Raw genomic sequence first — 17,211 nt, 5'->3', positions numbered from 1 at the left:
GGGCGGCGGGGCCCGCACGGTCCGCGCCTCCCGGGGACTGAATAGACCCCGGAGCCCGCGGAAGAAGAGTTTTCCCTGGGGGTGGGCTCCGGGGCGGAGGGGGCCGGCGCCTGGCCAATCAGGAGGCGCGGCCGACGGCCCCCCCTTCCGAGCGGCGGGCGCGGAGCGGGACCGAGCCGCCGGCCCGAGAGCGCGGCGGACTCTGCACGGCGCCCAGCTGGCTCCCCAGCCCGGGGCATGGACCCCGCGCGCCGTCTACACCGCGCCGCACGCCGCCCCGGACCCGCGGCCAGATAGCTGCGCCTCCCGGACAAAAGCTGCGCATCCCAGCCCAGCCCGGGAGGAGCCGGCTTCCGCGCCGGTCCCCTCCGATCCGCAGCTGCAAACTGTGTGTGTGTGTGTGTGTGTGTGTGTGTGTGTGTGTGTGTGTGTGCGCGCGCGCGCAAGTTCAGAGATTGTAAGAGTCTGATGAGTTTTCCTCTGCGGGGAAACTCTCTGCCTGGTGTTGAGGACTAAGCACTCTGCTCAAGGTAACCAGGAAAGAAAGAAAATTAAAAAAAAAAAAAAAGAAAAGAAAGAAAAGAAAGGAAGGAAAAATGATTTCCTGGGAAGCTGTGTTCCTGCTGGCCCTTCTGTATTCTTCCCTACCTCGAGACGCGAGCCCCCAGGCGGAGGAGGTCGGGGCGGAGGAGGAGATCCCCGAGGGGGCTTCCACCTTGGCTTTTGTGTTTGATGTGACCGGCTCCATGTATGATGACTTAGTGCAGGTTATTGAAGGGGCTTCCAAAATTTTGGAGACGTCTTTGAAAAGACCCAAGAGACCTCTTTTCAACTTCGCTTTGGTGCCTTTCCATGATCCAGGTAAGGGGAATATTTCTTCTTTGTATGTCTCACGATTATGTTATTTCTTGTGCGATGAAATTGTTTTATTGCCAGAAAGTTTCTAAACGACTTTTTTTTTTTTAATGTGTGCAGCTGAATACAATTGGAACAAACAATTGCTTGCTGGCATCTGGGCTCGCTCTGGGATACCTCCTTAGGTCTCAGCTACAGGGTAGATGACTTACTTGTTCAGGGGGCTTGAGCAGGGCTGCCCAGAGCCGAAGAAGTAAGTGGATGGGGAACACCAGGACCGCTAGTCTTAAGCAACACCAGTGGGATGGTATGTTAAAGTTAGAGAAAGTTGAATGGCTAAGGCAAACTTGGACCTGCGCGTGTTAATGGCAACTTAATGTTCAGAGCTAACATTCAGGTTGAAACCACATTCACGGGAGAGGGGGAAAGACCTGTGGTGTGTCACCCGAGGAGGAAGCCTGTGTGTAACAACTAGTAGTGAAACTGGAGACGTGCACATAAAAGAGAGAAGCCATTCATTGCTTAACCGAATCTGTCTCTGCACCAGGTCGTCATTAGCTAGCATCGCGGATGGGTGTAAACATTCTGTCCCTGTCTCACTCTGGAGAAATGCGTGTAATTTGGTATGTCTGCGCTCTCTCGAAAGGTGGTTGAAGTCAAGTAACTTTATTTGTTGCCCTAAAGCTATGGGTTTCAGCTGCTCTGCTGCAATCTGATCCTGTTTACTTTTTTCCCGGTTTCTCTTTAAAGTAGCACCTCTCTGTGAGGCTTATAGGAGCCCCCATTGTCATAGCTGAGAGTACCATTACAGAGGGAGGGAGCCCTGGCTTGCTGTCTAAGGTCCACCTGAGTTTCATTAGCGCAGGACTGCCCAGTTGCAAAGCAACGACTTCTTACCAGCCCTCCCCCGCTGCTCTCCCACATTTTTCCTGCTTTTGAAAGTCTTTCCTCAATGGAAGACATTGACACGGCCTCTTCACAGTGAGAACATGATGTTAAGGATCTCCAGTGCTTTCCTCCTGCATTTGGCAAACGTCTGTGTGTTCAAATCCTTGTTAGTATTAATTGCGGTAGGTTCCAGGTACTCAAAAACAGCACTGGCAGGACTTTAGAGGCCAACGAACTCTTCATGTTCTTCACATGCTACAAAACATAACCTATCCTCTTTTGAGATCTGTGTGTTTATTAGTGATTTCTGGTCAGTTCAACATGAGCTGTTCCTTGTATTCGAAAGAAGAATCGGACTGTGATTTACCATTGTACTCGGTGTCTTGGGAAGGCACCTCAGCTCTTCCAATGCTTCAACTTATAAAATGTCAAGATGCCAATGATGATGTAGTTCCAGGCTTTTGCTATTTTGGAAGAGCCTGAGTAGATTTTTCTATAGGAATGAATCTGCAGTTGGCCAAGAACTGTTTTCTCTAATTAACACCACAGTTTGCCTTTTCTCCCCCAAAACTCTTATGAAATGATGTTGCTGAAAACAAAACACAAAATTTGCCTCGGGTCATAAAGTAGATTATCATAATGATTTGAAGCGGTATGCGGGATGGTTGTAACACATTTTATTCTGGTGTTCTTCTTCCAATTTTTTATCAAATGGGAAAGTCTGCACACGGCTGCAGTGAACTCTCCTGTAGTTTATTTAGCAATCATCATTCAAAGTGGGGGAAACCTGGCATGCTAATAACAGATGACTAATAAACGAGTGTTTTCAAATGAAATTTTGTGAGAAAATCATTAACTTAAATGGGCTTCCTAAAATTAATTGTGTAAATAGTTCAACAGAACTATTGATTCTAGTTCCGTTGTTATTCAAAGTAGAAAGGAGTAAACAAGGATTTAGTTATCTAAGACTTTTTAAGAGTTTTTAAAAAGAAAGATAAAAATTAAATCATACCATTAACTGTTAACTCAATATTTAATCGAGTGTATTACTATCTTTGTGTGACATTTTCTCTCTCTGTGAAGTTGTTGAGAGCTTTTTATTCTCTCCTAGTTGATGGTCACCTTTTTGAATCTTAGTTTCTTCAGCTAAAAAAGCAAGAGAATTAGATTTGAACATATTTGAGATTCTTGGTAACTGAGATATTTTATGATTCTCTATTTTATATGTATAGTTTTTAATAGTCCCCAGCACATATTTGTGTGGTTAGGTGATACAACTGACACGGGATGAAATGATGGATGGGTGTTAATATTATAATTATTACTAATGGCCCTGAGTGCTTAGAGCCTGCTGACATTCACATTTAGCAAGGTGAAATAATGGGTAAGTGCTGCTTTTGGAGTGTGCTTTGGAAGTCTGCATTAATTTGGGGTGTTTGTAAATGGGAGTACATTTAAAATACATGGAAAACATTGTCACAGAGGAGGTAGGCCATCTATCACACTAATAATGAGGGGATGAAGCCCTTCAGAAGATGTTGGAGTAAGAAGACAGCACTGGAGAAGAACCAGCCACGCCAGCACAATGTTGGAAAAAGGGGAGACGCTGGAGATGACCAGGCCTCATGGGCAGGGAAGCCAGTCTTTGGGTGTTAACTGTGGTTAAGACGATTTTCCACTCCTGTAATCCCACATAATGTATTTATTTGCGACAGTTCAGTGATGTCTACTATGTTCATAGATAGGTACCGCCATTCCATGCTCGGTGTTTGAACATCTTCATCACCTCAGAAAGAAACCCATCTCCTTAGCTATCAGTTTTCTATCCTCCTCTCATCTTCTACCCAGCTCCAGACAACCACTAATCTACTTCCCCATCTCTTTAGATGTTCCTGTTCCGGGCTATCATATGACTAGAATCATTTAATATGTGGACTTTTATGGTGCGTCTTTACTTTCACATATTTACAAGGTTCATTCATGTTGCAGCAGGCACCAGTAATACATTCGTTTTAATGGCCAAATAATATTCCATTATATAATATACCATATTTTATTTATCTATTAGTCCATGATAGATATCTGGGTTGTTTCCACCTATTATGAGTAATGCTTTCTAAATATCCATGCACACGTTTCCATGTAGACATGTTTTTACTTCTTTTGGGAGTGTACCTAGGAGTAGAATTTCTGGGCCATGGTAACTCTATGTTTAATTGTTTGAGTAACTGCCAAACTGTTGTCCAAGGCGGCTGTACCATTTTACACTCTCACCAGCAGTGTATGAGAGTTCCAGTTTCTTCATATCCTTGTCAGCATGTTATCATTAAATATTTGGATTCTTATGTATTTATTCTTGCTGTGCTTTTTTTTTTCTTTTGTAGTCCTAGGGATTAAACCCAGTGATGCCCTACCACTGAACTACCCCCTAGCCCCTTTTATTTTTATTTGTCTCTTTTGCAGTACTGGGTGTGGAACCCAGGGGCATTCTACCTCCGAGCTACACCCCCAGCCCTATTTCTTATTCTTCATTTTGAAACAGGATCTCACTGAGTTACTGAGGGCCTCACCAAGTAACTGAGGCTGTCCATGAACCATGATCCTCCTGTCTCAGTCTCCCAAGTACTGGGATGACAGGTGTACACCACTGTTTGTGATTGTCACTGTGCTTTACACAATGCTCAATGGATTCCTGTCTTCCTCAGAGTGCAACTTTGAAGAGGGCTGATGGTCTCAGTTGACCACAGCTCCTTTTATCACTGTCTCTTATAGAGGGGAAAAAAAGGGGCAGGTGTCAGAGACCTACGGACAAGGAGCAGAAAAGTGTGTTTCAGTGAGTCGTTTTATAGAAAGAAAAGGTCTTTTCTTCCTTCTCTTTCACAATTATGTCTCTGCTTTTTCTCAGGAGATCTTGGACCAGTCTCCACTCACTCACTCATTCACCCACTTGTTATGTTTCAGGCATTGCTTCAAGCCCTGGGGATACAAAAGAGAAGAACACAGATAAAAAGCAGTGTTCTCCTAGAGCTGCCACTCTGCTGGAGAGAGGGGGCATGGGCAGCAAAGAAAAGAATTCAAATACGTACTTTTGATGGTGATGGTTGCTGGGGGGGGGGTGGCAGGACAGGGGTGCAGGGAGTTTGCGGTGAATTAGAAGTGTGGAAAATTTCAAGATGTTGACCAGAAAGTGCCCAAATGCAAAGGTTTCTTTTGAAGGACAATTTGAAGGTGGCGGCGAGTGTGGGGGCAGCGGAAGAGCTGGGCAAAGCTGTTCCAGGCAGCTGAGTCAGGAAGCGAAGGCCTCAGCGCAGGAGCATCCTGATGGGGTCGCAGAATCATGCAAGGACCCCAGTGTCTGGAACACGGGGTGACGGGGTGGGGCTGAGTCAGACGTCTCCTGGGCCACTTGAACAAGGGCTTCATGGGCCTCTGAGATGGGAGCCGCTTTAGGGTTTTATTATTGTTTCTGTTTTTTTGGTGGTACTGGGGGTGGAACCCAGGAGCTTTCTACCTCTGGGCTACACTCCCAGACCTATTTTATACTTTATTTGGAAACAGGGTCTTACTAAGTAGCTGAGAGCCTCACTAAGTAGCCGAGGCTGGCTTTGAACCTGTGTGATCCTCCTGTCTCAACAACACGGAGATTACAAGCATGCACCACCACGCCCAGCTCGCTTTAGGGTTTTAAACAGCGCAATGAACAGGATCTGACTCAGGCATCCACATGTTGTGGTTGGAGAACTGTCTACCGTGAAGCAGGAGCAGAGTCAGGGAGGTTGGAAAGAAGCCTGTTGAAGAGTCCAGGCAGAGCCGGGCGTGGTGGCGAGCACTTGTAATTCCAGTACTTGGGAGGCTGAGACAGGAGGATCGCAGGTTCGTGGCCAGCCTCAGCTACTTCTTAATGAGACCCAGAATAAAAAATAGGACTGAGGATGTAGCTCAGAGGTAGAATGCCCTGAGTCCAATCCTCAGTTCCTAAAAAAAAAAAAAAAAAAGAAAAGAAAAAGAATCCAGGCAGGAAAGGATTGTAGATCTTGCATGAAGTTGGTAACTAAGCAAATTTTGAGAAATAGCTGAAGTGTGTGTGTGTGTGTGTGTGTGTGTGTGTGTGTGTGTGTGTGTATTTAAAAATATATGTATTTTAAAAAATATATATATTTTTAAGGGGTGTTGGTGATACTGAGGACTGAACCCAGGTACATTCTGCCTCTGAGCTAGACCCCAAGCCCCCTATTTTATTTTATTTTTAAATTTTGGAACAAGGCCTTACAAAGTTGCTGAGGCTGGCTGCAAACCGGCAATCGTCCCGAATCCTCCTCCCACGTACTGGGATTACAGGCCCATGCTATTCAGGTTCTGAAGATTTGATGATTTGGCTTGAGTGAATAAAAGCAGCACGTGGCCGTCTCCTGAGGTGGTGGACAGTGAGAAGCAGGTTTCAGAAAAATTAGGAGGGTGAGGATGAGGCTTCTTCTTCTTCTTTTTTTTTGGTACTGGATATTGAACTGAGGGGCATTCTACCTCCAAGATACACCACTAGCCCTTTTTATTTCTGTTTTGAAAAGGGTCATTTTAGGTTGCTGAGGCTGGCATTGAACCTGAGATCCACTTGTCTCAGTCTTCCAAGTATGGATGAAGCTTTTACTATTATTTGTTTGTTTATTATTTTTTGGTACTGGAGATTGAACTCAGGGGCATTCTGCCTCTGAGCTCTACCCCCAGCCCTATTTTATTTTATTTTTTTAATTTTGAAACAAGGTCTAAGTCATGGAGGGCCTTGTTAAGTTGCTGCCTCCTGTCTCAGGCTCCCAAGAGATGGAATTACAGGTGCGCATCACCACATCTGGCTCTGAGGCTTTTATCATTGAACATGTTTAAGTGTGAGATTGTCTTTTGATACCCCAGTGGGGAAGGAAGAAGGCATTGGGTTATTAGAGATTAGAGTTCATGGGGAGGGATATGGGTGAGAGATAGAAATTTGTGATCCAAAGGTATACTTCTAGTTGGTATTTAGGGACATCAGACTAGATGAGACCAGAAAGTGACTGACTTACAGATGGAGAAGAGACCTTGGGACTCCAGTGGTTAGTGGTCAAAGAGATGAGGCTCAGCTAAAGAAGCAACCAGAGAAATTGAGGCGGGGAAGCAGGAGAAGAGTGCATGATCCCAGAGGACAAGAGAACCAAGTGTCCTGCGAAGGGCCAGGTGCTCGGCCAAAAGGAGAATTAGAAGTTGGCTAATTAGTTTAGCGATGGGAAAGCAGTTGACTTAATAAACATAGCTTCCATGAAGAGATGGTAATGAAAGCCTGTGTGGAGAGAATTCAAGAGAATGGGAGGAGAGAATTTGAAAATATTTTTAGCTCCATCACTGCGTCCAACTATTGGAATGGTTGCTTTATTCATGAGGCTAAAGTTGAACCTAGTTTTGATAAATTATTCAACCAGTGTTTTCCAAAATGTACATGGAATGTAATAGAAAGAACATCCAACTTGGAATGGAAGACTTGTATGTTTTTTCCTTATTCTTGTCATTTAAGAAAATCATTAAACTTTGCCAGACTACTGTTTCTCTGCCTGTAAAATCAGTGCGTTGATAGGTCATTGTCTAAGTTGATGTTTTTTTTTTTATCATAATAGGGTGAAAGGTAAGTGGTTTTAAAGAGACTGAAAGTAGTTAGGGCTTGAGCCATTGAGAGAAATATCAGCCTTTACAAGTGTCTGTGTTTAAGAGTTTCATTTTAGCCGGGCGTGGTGGCGCACGCTTGTAATCCCGCGCTTGGGAGGCGGAGACAGGAGGATCGTGCAGGTTCGAAGCCAGCCGCGCGCGCTGGCTTAGGAGACCCTGTTTCCAAAAATAGGTCTGGGAGTGTAGCCCGGAGGTGGAAGGGCTTCCAGGAACCCCAGTACCACCAAAAAAAAAAAAAAAAAAAAAAAAAAAAGAGTTTCATTTTAGTAAAACCTAGGCATCCTCAATAACTTTGTATGATTGGCCAGGACTGACATAGTGTTAAGAAAACACTCCAGGGCTTTTTAATAAAAAGACTTCTTTTAGAATATTTTTTTTCTGAGCAGTAGCAAAATCACTTAGAATCATCATGAATGGAAAGGTTTTTATGAGGAATATATTGCACACGCAGACTTTCAAAATTTACACACAATTATATGAATGGAACTTTGAATCCAAGTGATTTCCGTTTCAGTATGTATAGGAAGCAGCCCAGAAACGATTAGTCTCACTTTGCCTCTAACATATCCTACAGGAAAAAGGATTTCCATGAGAAAAGGGATTGGTCTGTTAGGTCCAAGAGAAATCAAACTGAGAGAAATGGACTGATTGTGTGTGTGTGTGTGTGTGTGTGTGTGTGTGTGTGTGCGCGCGTGCGCGTGCGTGTGGTACTGAGGATGGAACCCAGGCCCATTCTACCTCTGAGCTATACTCCAACCCTATTTTATCTTTGTTTTGAAACAAAGTCTTACTAAATTGAAGTGGGCCTCATTAAGTGGCTGAGGCTGGGTGAGGAACCTGTGATCCTCCTGTCCTAGCCCTACCAGTACTGGGATAAAAATAAAATAAATTTAAGCATGAGAGATTTTGGTTGCACAATAGTAACTTTTGTTTCTTATGATGGTAAAGTGTTTTGACCTGAGAAAATGGATTCTCATCACTGGATGTTTTTTGAGGAGATGTAAAACTATTTTTCTATGTATAATAAAAACTTTTTCCCAAAGTATAAAGACTAAATTTTGGTGAATAAAATATTCTAAATTTGTCAGAGATATCTTCTATTTAAAAGAATTTTAATGCATTTATGTCCCTACCACTCTGAACTAAATTATGATGTGAGACTATAAAGTACCAATGAAAGTATAATAATAAAATAAAAATGTCATGAGGGGAATCAATTAGCTTATAAATGGTGAATGATAGTTAAAATGTGAAATTTTGTTCTCAGTTATACCACATACAAAATAGTTCCAAATTGCTTTAAAGTCATTTAAAAAGATACCATCAAATATATCTAAATGCTTATCAAATGAAAAAATCCTCTACTGCTCCATCAGAATGAAGTTAGTTTTTGTTTGTTTGTTTGTTTTGGTTAAATTGAGGAACAGCCTTTTAATTCGCTGTTTTTCTCTTTTTTTGGTTACTGTGAATTGAACTTAGTGGCTTTCTATCCTCAAGCTCTACCTTTACCCCTTTTTAATTTTTATTTTGAAGCAGGGTCTTGCTGAGTAACTAAGGCTGGCCTGGAACCTTCGATCCTCATGTTTATGCCTCCCAGATACTGGGATCACAGGTGTGCACCACCATTCCCAGCTAACTTTATTGTTGATAAATCAGAATTTGGCTTTGCTTATGTTTTGTCTCTGCTCAAGCACACAGTGGCTGGCCATTCTTGATGGCCTTTATGATTTGACTTTTCTCCTTGACCTGGCATTAAGCTCCGGAACAAAGACCCCTTCGTTCATTGTATAGGCCCAGCACACAGTATACACTGAGGAAATGTTTCATTAGTGAGTAAATGAATAATAGATCCTGGAAATAAGAACTAATGCTTTTTCTGAGTATTTTAATTTTTTATTGCTTATCTGTGAGTTTACATTGCTGTTGTTTTTGTGGTGCTGGGGATTGAACCCCAGGCCTTCTATAGGATAGGCAAGCACTCTACCTCTAAACTATATCTCTAGCCTGGTTTACTTTTTAAAATACAACAATCAGAAGAATAAAACCTGTTATGTAGTAGTATGCTAATTAGGCGTTTTTCATGATCTCTCTTATCCAAGCTTGAATATGAAATAGAAGGATCATTGTAATCCAGATAATGCCTAATTCCTGGGTAGTTATTGGATGTCAATATAACCAGGTGATAGGTGGCAGATTCTATGTCATTTGATACGTCTCAGCTGCATGCTGTGGGGCAGTCTGCCTGTTTTTCAATATTAACCAGAATAAATGAAAGAATGTTATGATACATCAAATAATTTCCAAGAAGCACCATACAAATAAAGGATGTATATCATAGGTGAGTCTCACAGTGTACAGGGATTCTCGGCCTTGGTTTTGTCTCTTTAGATGATCTCCATGAAGATTTCCCAGCTTTATAGAGAATAGGAAAGTTTTTCAAATGGACTTATTCCAAGTGGAGAGTGCCATACTATCAACTCTCTGTGCCTTGGAGAGGTTGTCATGGTTAAATAAAACAAGACAGATATAAGTCCTTTGAAAGTACTACTGAATGAATGGCGTTACACTTACTTATAATTCATATTTGCCTATAAAGACTGAAGGAGGGAAGCCAGTTATCAAGGAAAGTAGTACAATATTTATATAAGATGAAAAAATTTTAAAAAACCTCCTTGATGACTAGATCATTAATCAACCTACAGGAAAGGACAATTCATACCTATCTATTGTGGCACCATTCTAATGTAAGGAATGTTTGAGAAGTATATATTCTTTGCTACACCATTCCCTTGAGCCCCAGACCACTGCCATATAATTGGAAAACAGCAAGAGAATATAAAAACCCCAAGATAAGTTATTATATTAATTCATTCATTCCTTCACTGCCTCACTTAGTCACTTATCAGTCAATAACAACTTTCTATTTATCAGAGACTATGCTAGGTGCCAGGAGGAGAGGAGAAGGGACAACATAATATACCACAGTAGGTTTTCTAGTGGAAAGAAGCTGAGGTGCTGTATGAGCCCAGAGCACTGGGCCTGATTATCAATTCAAGAGGGAGGCGATCAGTGAAGGGTTTTCTGGAAGAAGCTTGGCCTGGACTGAAAACGGAGCACAGTGGATGAAAGCAGCTTAATCGGAACATGAAGGAGTTTGGATTTCATCCTGAAAGCTAGCGGGGGCTTGGAAGGATTAGAAGCAAGGAATGACATGACTGGGTTTTCATTCTAGATCTCTATCTCTTGGCTCAGTTGGAGCGAGGGAGTCTTGAGAGCTGGGAGGTGAAATCTGAGGCCATCCCAACAGTCCAGAAGGGAGATATTCAGGTGATCCGGGCACAGGAAGAAGAGGACAATTTCTGAACTAGTAAGAAAGTCCAAGGGGCTGGACTTTGTCCTTAAAGCATGGAAAAGAGAGGAAATATTATTACCTTCTAGAGGTTAAAATATAAAATTAGCATGCATAAAAAATAAAGAGGGCTGGGCGTTGGTGGCGCACGCTTGTAATCCCCGCGCCTGGGAGGCGGAGACAGGAGGATCGCGCAGGTTCGAAGCCAGCGGTGCTGGTGTAAGAGACCCTGTTGCAAAAATATAAAAATAAGTCTGGGAGTGTAGCCTGGAGGTAGAAGGGCTTCCAGGAACCACAGTACCACCAAATAAATAAATAAATAAATAAAATTAAAGAGATCTGCAAAAGTTTAAGAGACAGTGTTGTTGCTCCCAGGCTAGTGTGTCTTGATGGTAAACTCTTTATATATTAACTTGTCCAAAGTGAACCGCAACCAAACGTGTGTGGGTAGCTACGGAGAAGAGAATCGCAGAAGCATACTTGAGCAGTGCACAGCCGAGGGAGGGTGCTGACTGGGGTTCAAAATGTTAATTTAGTCTACACTTGAATACCCATCAGCAGAACTCCACTGTGGTAGTGGATGTTTATATATTCATAAATAGGCAATGACGTAACATGCAGTGATGTCATCATTGCATATTAACATCAAATGATGAACTGTCTTTGTTCTGATTGAACCTTCACAAAGCAGCCTCTGACAATTGACCCTCATGTACTTTTTTAGGGGTAGAGAAGGCTCTGGTCAGACTGACACATCAGGCTCACCAGACAGTTATATTCCTCATTGGTAACTCATATCTTGGCATGCCAGTTGTATACATCAGTGTCTATTGTTTAAAATACTCTGACAGTGTCGGGTTCAAGTTTCTGACTGAGAGCCAGACGTTGGTCAATGATGGTGAATCTCTCAAAGTAAATGTTTCCCTGTGGATCTGTTTGGGTGGCCTGTCTGTCCACAGGTATCACTCCTCAGCATTTCTAGCCGTTTGGGGGAGTTGAATGGTGCCAAGTGGTTGCTCCGTCCACTTGAAACTTATATGGATGACAGTTGAAGCCATCGGAATAAATGAGATCATCCCAGGAGGGTCTGTAGACGAAGAGACGGGGTAGAGCTATGAAGAATATAAACACTGAGGAGACAGAAGAAAGGAAGCTCATAAAGGATTCTAGAAAGAGGAGTCCAGGAAAATAGGAAGAGAATGAGCAGTGTGTGTAGATCTAGTTATAAGCAAGTTGTCAAATATGTCCATTTATAAGATTACTGAAAATAAAGGCTAAACAGCACTAAGCTTAAAAAAATTTTCATTGGAGTTGTGGAGGCAGAAGGCTGATATGGCAGATAAGATAATGTAGCTAGGGAGAACGGTATGCTTCTTTCTGGAAATATAACATAGTAGGTATAACATGTAGGCTCTGGGGCGTGACACCTGGGTTGGAAGCCTGGCCCCACCAATGACTTGCCGTATGGTCTTAACCTCTCTGTGCTTCAGTGTAAGGAGACTGGATATCCAGTCTACTGGGATGCCCGGTCTGCTTTATCTACCTTATAAAGTTAACATGATAATTAATTATTATAATAATGGATGTTCAAAATTTAGCATGATCCCTCACACTTAGAACTGACCCAAACCATTTTTTTTTTTGGTTTAAAATAGAAAGGAGGAGAGAGTGTTTAAGTTCTGTTGGGAAAGAGGAAATGGAGTAGAAACATTTGAAAGTGCCAAAGAGAGACCAGGTAATTTATGGAACGAGGACTTCGAAGAAGCAAGAAGGAATTAGATGCAAAGACGGGTTGGTTGGCGGTAGAAGACTTGGTTCATTATTGTTATGATTTAAATTTAAAATGTCCCCTAAAGCTCACGTTTTAAGCTATACACCCATGTTTGGAGGTGGGACGTGGCTGCCAGGAAAAGGGTCCCTGGGGCCTGGGACATGTCTGTGGACAGGACTTTCCCTGGCCCATTTTTGCAACTTCTCTCTCTCTTTTGCCACCATTGATGACAATAGCCACAGCCCCTGCCAGAAAGCTGACCTAACACGGACTGAATTCTCCAGGACTGTAGGAAATAAAATTCTTCCTCTGAGGTTTTTTTTTTTGGTCAGGTTATTGAGTTATAGTGGTAAAAATGCTGACTAAAGCAAGTATGAAAGGAGAGAAGCAGACCACAGACAGGTGTGGTCATGGATGAGGTGACAGGTGGGGATGCAGGATGTACCTTCCTGCCCAAAGGATTCTTTTCTCAAAACAACACAAAGAAGAGTTGTTTGATGAAGGCGGAAGTTTGGAGAGACAGGCCAGCTCTGAACACACAGATGATTTCCCGTGATGAGTGGTTTAGAAGATGAGTTTGCAGTAACTGAGTGCTGCCAGCCATGTGATTTCCTCCAGAATCCCTTGGCAACGCAGGCAAACTGCTAGGGTGGACCACCGGTTTGGCGTAGGATGTGGTTGAGAAGGATCTAGATAAGAGTGGATATGACAGATCATAGAGTCAAATCTGGATGGGTTAAATTGACAGGTGATGGGATTTTGCATATGAAGGACCAATGACCAGGAAGTTGAGATGATTGCTAAGAATATCTAAAGGGACTGATCATAAAATACTTGGGTACAAAAGGAAATTAAATCCAAATGAAGATGGCTGCTTGAGATTAAGAAACTTGAATCGTCTGAGTGACACATAGATATTATAGTAACCCAAATAATGATTCTAGGATGGTGATAAAGACAGTGAGTCAGGTATCACATTTTTATTTAATAAGAATTTCTGGGAGACGAGCACAGTGGTGCACACCTGTAATCTCAGTACTTGAATGGCTGAGACAGGAGGCTTGCAGGTGTGAGGCCAGCCTCAGCAACTTACTGAGACCCTCAGTAACTTAGCAAGACCTTGATTCAAGATTTAAAATCAATCAATCAATCAATCAATAAAAAAGGCTACGTATGTAGTTTGAAGGTAGAATGCCCCTGGATTTAATCCTCATTACCATGAATAAATAAGAGATGAATAAAATAAAAAGGGCGAGGTCTGTAACTGAGAGGTAGAATACCCCTTGGTTTAAACATTAATAACACACACACACACACACACACACACACACACACGTTTTCTCTTAAGGTAGAGAGAGAATGAATGGACTGCGAGTGGATAAAATGCTGACCTTCCTCTGACCCTGGCAATGTCTGGGATGTAGGTGAAGAAGATGCCCTGGGAGGCTACAGAGGAGGCGGTACCATCAAGAGAGCTCTGTTTCAGCTAACGTGGGAGGTTCCTGGGGGAGATGGTATGGAGGATCACAGAAACTGTGAGTCAGGTATAGGATGTGAGTGAGGGTATAGGATGCTGAAGGAATGGTCCAGGAGAGAGAAAACAGAGGATGGGTCAGAGATGGTTTGCATTTGGGGCAGTAAATGCGGAGGATGGTGATTTAAAGCTGGGTGGGGCACCCTGGTTGCAAATTTTTGACTGAGGCTTGGGTAGAATTTGAAGACAACAGGCCCTGGAAGAGTCAGAGCCCAATGAAGTCAGCTGCGGGCAGCACCGAGGCAAAGGCTCCCGAGGAAAGGCCTCCTCTCTGTTTCCTCTGGACCCAGGCTTAGCAGCGTACTTTTTATTTCTAATAACAGTTACCATTTTTATTTCGCAAGTCACTAATATGGCCAGCCACTGACCATGATGCATGATATGCTTTATGTACACACATGCGTGCACGCGTGCGCACACACACACACGCACACACACGCACACACACACGGTGGATCTTTATTTGAAATAGGAGATAACTGAGGATTCTATAATATGAATTCACAAAATGTATACAATTTCCTGAAATGTAGTATTATTTCACAAATTATATATGCATATTGTATACTTATATAATTTAAACATATGTAATATAAAAATAGCCAGATTTGCTGATGCATGCCTGTAATCTCAGTACTTGAGAGGCTGCCTAGGCAGGAGGATCACAGATTCAAGGCCAATCCACAGCAACTAAATGAGATCCTTCAGCGACTTAGATCCTGTTTTCAAATAAAAAACAAAATAGGGCTTAGAGTGTAGCGTGGAGGTAGAATGGCCCTGGATTCAATCCCTAGCACCACACATAGACACACAGTATGTATATCCATATACATTATAAATTTATATATTATATGTGTTATATAAATTAAGTAATTAATTTATTTGCAATAAATTATATACTATGACAGATATGAGATAATTATATACTATGACAGCCCCAATTCTATTTTATTTTTTTTAAATTTGGGAACAGGGTCTCACTGAGTTGATATAAGCCTCACTGAATTGTCGAGGCTGGCTTTGCTCCTGGGATCCTTCTGTCTCAGCCTCCCAAGTACTGGGATTACAGGTGCGCACCCCCGCACCCGGGTATAATTTAATTTTGTTAATACATGTGTGTGATTGAGGGAAGGTGCTCAAGAAGGCAGGGCGAAGGGAACTACCGTACATCCCCGAGGGCTGCCACTGCAGAGTGCCACAGGGCGGGCGGCTTCACACAGCAGCAGTGCACTGTCACAGTTCTGGAGGCTGGAAGGCCTGAGTCCAGGAGCTGACAGGGCTGTTCCAGGCTGTGAGGGGGCATCTGCGCCCCTGCCCCGCCCTCAGCCTCTGTGGCGGCTGTCAGTCTCCAGCGTTCCTTGGCTTGCGCATCCATCGCCCTGACCTTCCGGCTTCCTTTCTTTGTGAAGACATTGGCCATAGTGCACTGGCGGTCCAACGTACCCTACTCTCATCTCAGGTTAACTAATTAGAGCTGATCACAGGTTGACTGATTACAGTTGCAGCGAACCTGTTTCCAAACACCCCATTCGGAGGTGGAAGGAATAGGATTTCAGTATAGAAATTTGGAAAGGACACAATTTAACCCGTAACAGGTCACTCAGCAACTAACACACACTCACACACTCTCTCTCTCTCTCTCTCTCTCTCTCTCTCTCTCTCTCTCTCTCTCTCTCTCACACACACACACACACACACACACACACACACACGACATTCCATAAATCTTTTACAAGAGAGACTTGGTTTGTTCTATAAATTTCTGATGAAAGCTTTTGCATGGGGGGGTGTCGCAGACTGTAGGCTCAATTCCCTTTGTGGATGGGAGAAGAGTTCTCAAGTGACAGTTGGGAAGAGGCACTTTTCTTGTGTGGTACTGGGGATGGGACCCAGGGGCATTCTACTTCCGAGCTACACCCCCAGCCCTATTTTCTATTCTTCATTTTGAAACAGGGTCTCACTGAGTTGCAAAGGGCCTCAGTAAGTAGCTGAGGCTGTCCTCACACCTGCGGTCCTTCTGTCTCAGCCTCCTGAATGCTGGGATCACAAGAATGCACCACATTTTAATGACATGTGCAGTGCCATTTCAGCCCTTTCAATCATTTCCATTTAAAACTCTGTGGCTTTTACTTTTAAAGTATGATATTTGGAGCCGGGCATGGTGGTGCACACTTGTAATCCCAATACTTGGGAGGCTGAGACTGGAGGAGGACCACAGGTGTGAGGACAGCCTCAGCAAAGAGTGAGACTCATCAACCTAGTGAGACCCTGTTTCGAATAAAAAGAAAAATAGGGCAGGGGTGCAGCTCAAAGGTAGAATGCCTCTGGGTTCAATCCCAGTACTTTAATTCTGAAAAGGGGGAAATTACATCGGAGCTAGGAATTCTGTGTGGGTTCCCATCCATCCTGTGTGTAACCCCAGGTTTTTCTCTTGGAAATTTCAAACACACTAATTGGAGCCATTTTTCCATTAGCACCACAGCTCTGAGAACTTTCCTTTAAGCATCATTTTACGGCAGGTGGGAGGAATTCCTTGAGTTTCTGGCTGGAAGGCACAGCGGGACTGAGGAGCTGCAGGGCCGCCCAGAGCTGCCCTTGCCAACCTCTGACAGGGAGGGGCTGCTTAAGTGAGATTCTGGGATAGGGGGGCCGCCAGATATGTAGGTGGCTACTTGCTGTTTCACATATATACATTATTATCATATACTTCACATTATTATATATATTTATAAAATATATTTAATAAATATTTACCCATAAGATGATGAAAATATTTCATTAAGCAACAGAGAATAAAATTTAAAAAATATATATATCTACATACACATAGATACGTATTTGTGGTACTAGGTATATGTAAATATAATATAGAACTAAGTATATGTATTTGTGGTACTAGGTATATGCATATATACATATATATATTTGAGCCCAGGGGCATTCTACCTCTGAGCTATACCCTCAGCCTTATTTTACTTTTTATTATTTATTTATTTAATTATTTTTTGGTGGTACTGGGGTTCCTGGAAACCCTTGTACCTCCAGGCTACACTCCCAGACTTATTTTATATTTCTTTTATTTGGAAACAGGATCTCTTAAACCAGCATCGCTGGCTGGCTTTGAAC

General features: G+C 42.9%; 1 protein-coding gene across 1 annotated transcript in view; it reads left to right on the top strand.

Annotated features, from left to right (window-relative positions):
- Positions 1-442: 442 nt before the first annotated feature.
- HMCN1 (hemicentin 1) overlaps positions 443-17,211 on the top strand; it is a gene marked incomplete at its 3' end in the record, with an annotated part of 469,132 nt that continues 452,363 nt past the window's right edge. Inside the window, exon 1 of the mRNA XM_080699395.1 lies at positions 443-861. Within this exon, the coding sequence (XP_080555521.1) occupies positions 597-861 (265 nt within the window). The 5' untranslated portion in view covers positions 443-596. The remainder of the gene's footprint in view (positions 862-17,211) is intronic.

Source organism: Muscardinus avellanarius (assembly GCF_963383645.1).
Source record: "Muscardinus avellanarius genome assembly, chromosome: 7".
NCBI classification, from domain to species: Eukaryota; Metazoa; Chordata; class Mammalia; order Rodentia; family Gliridae; genus Muscardinus; species Muscardinus avellanarius.
Note: the sequence above shows the minus strand (reverse complement) of the source record. Positions and strands in the feature narration are given on the sequence as shown.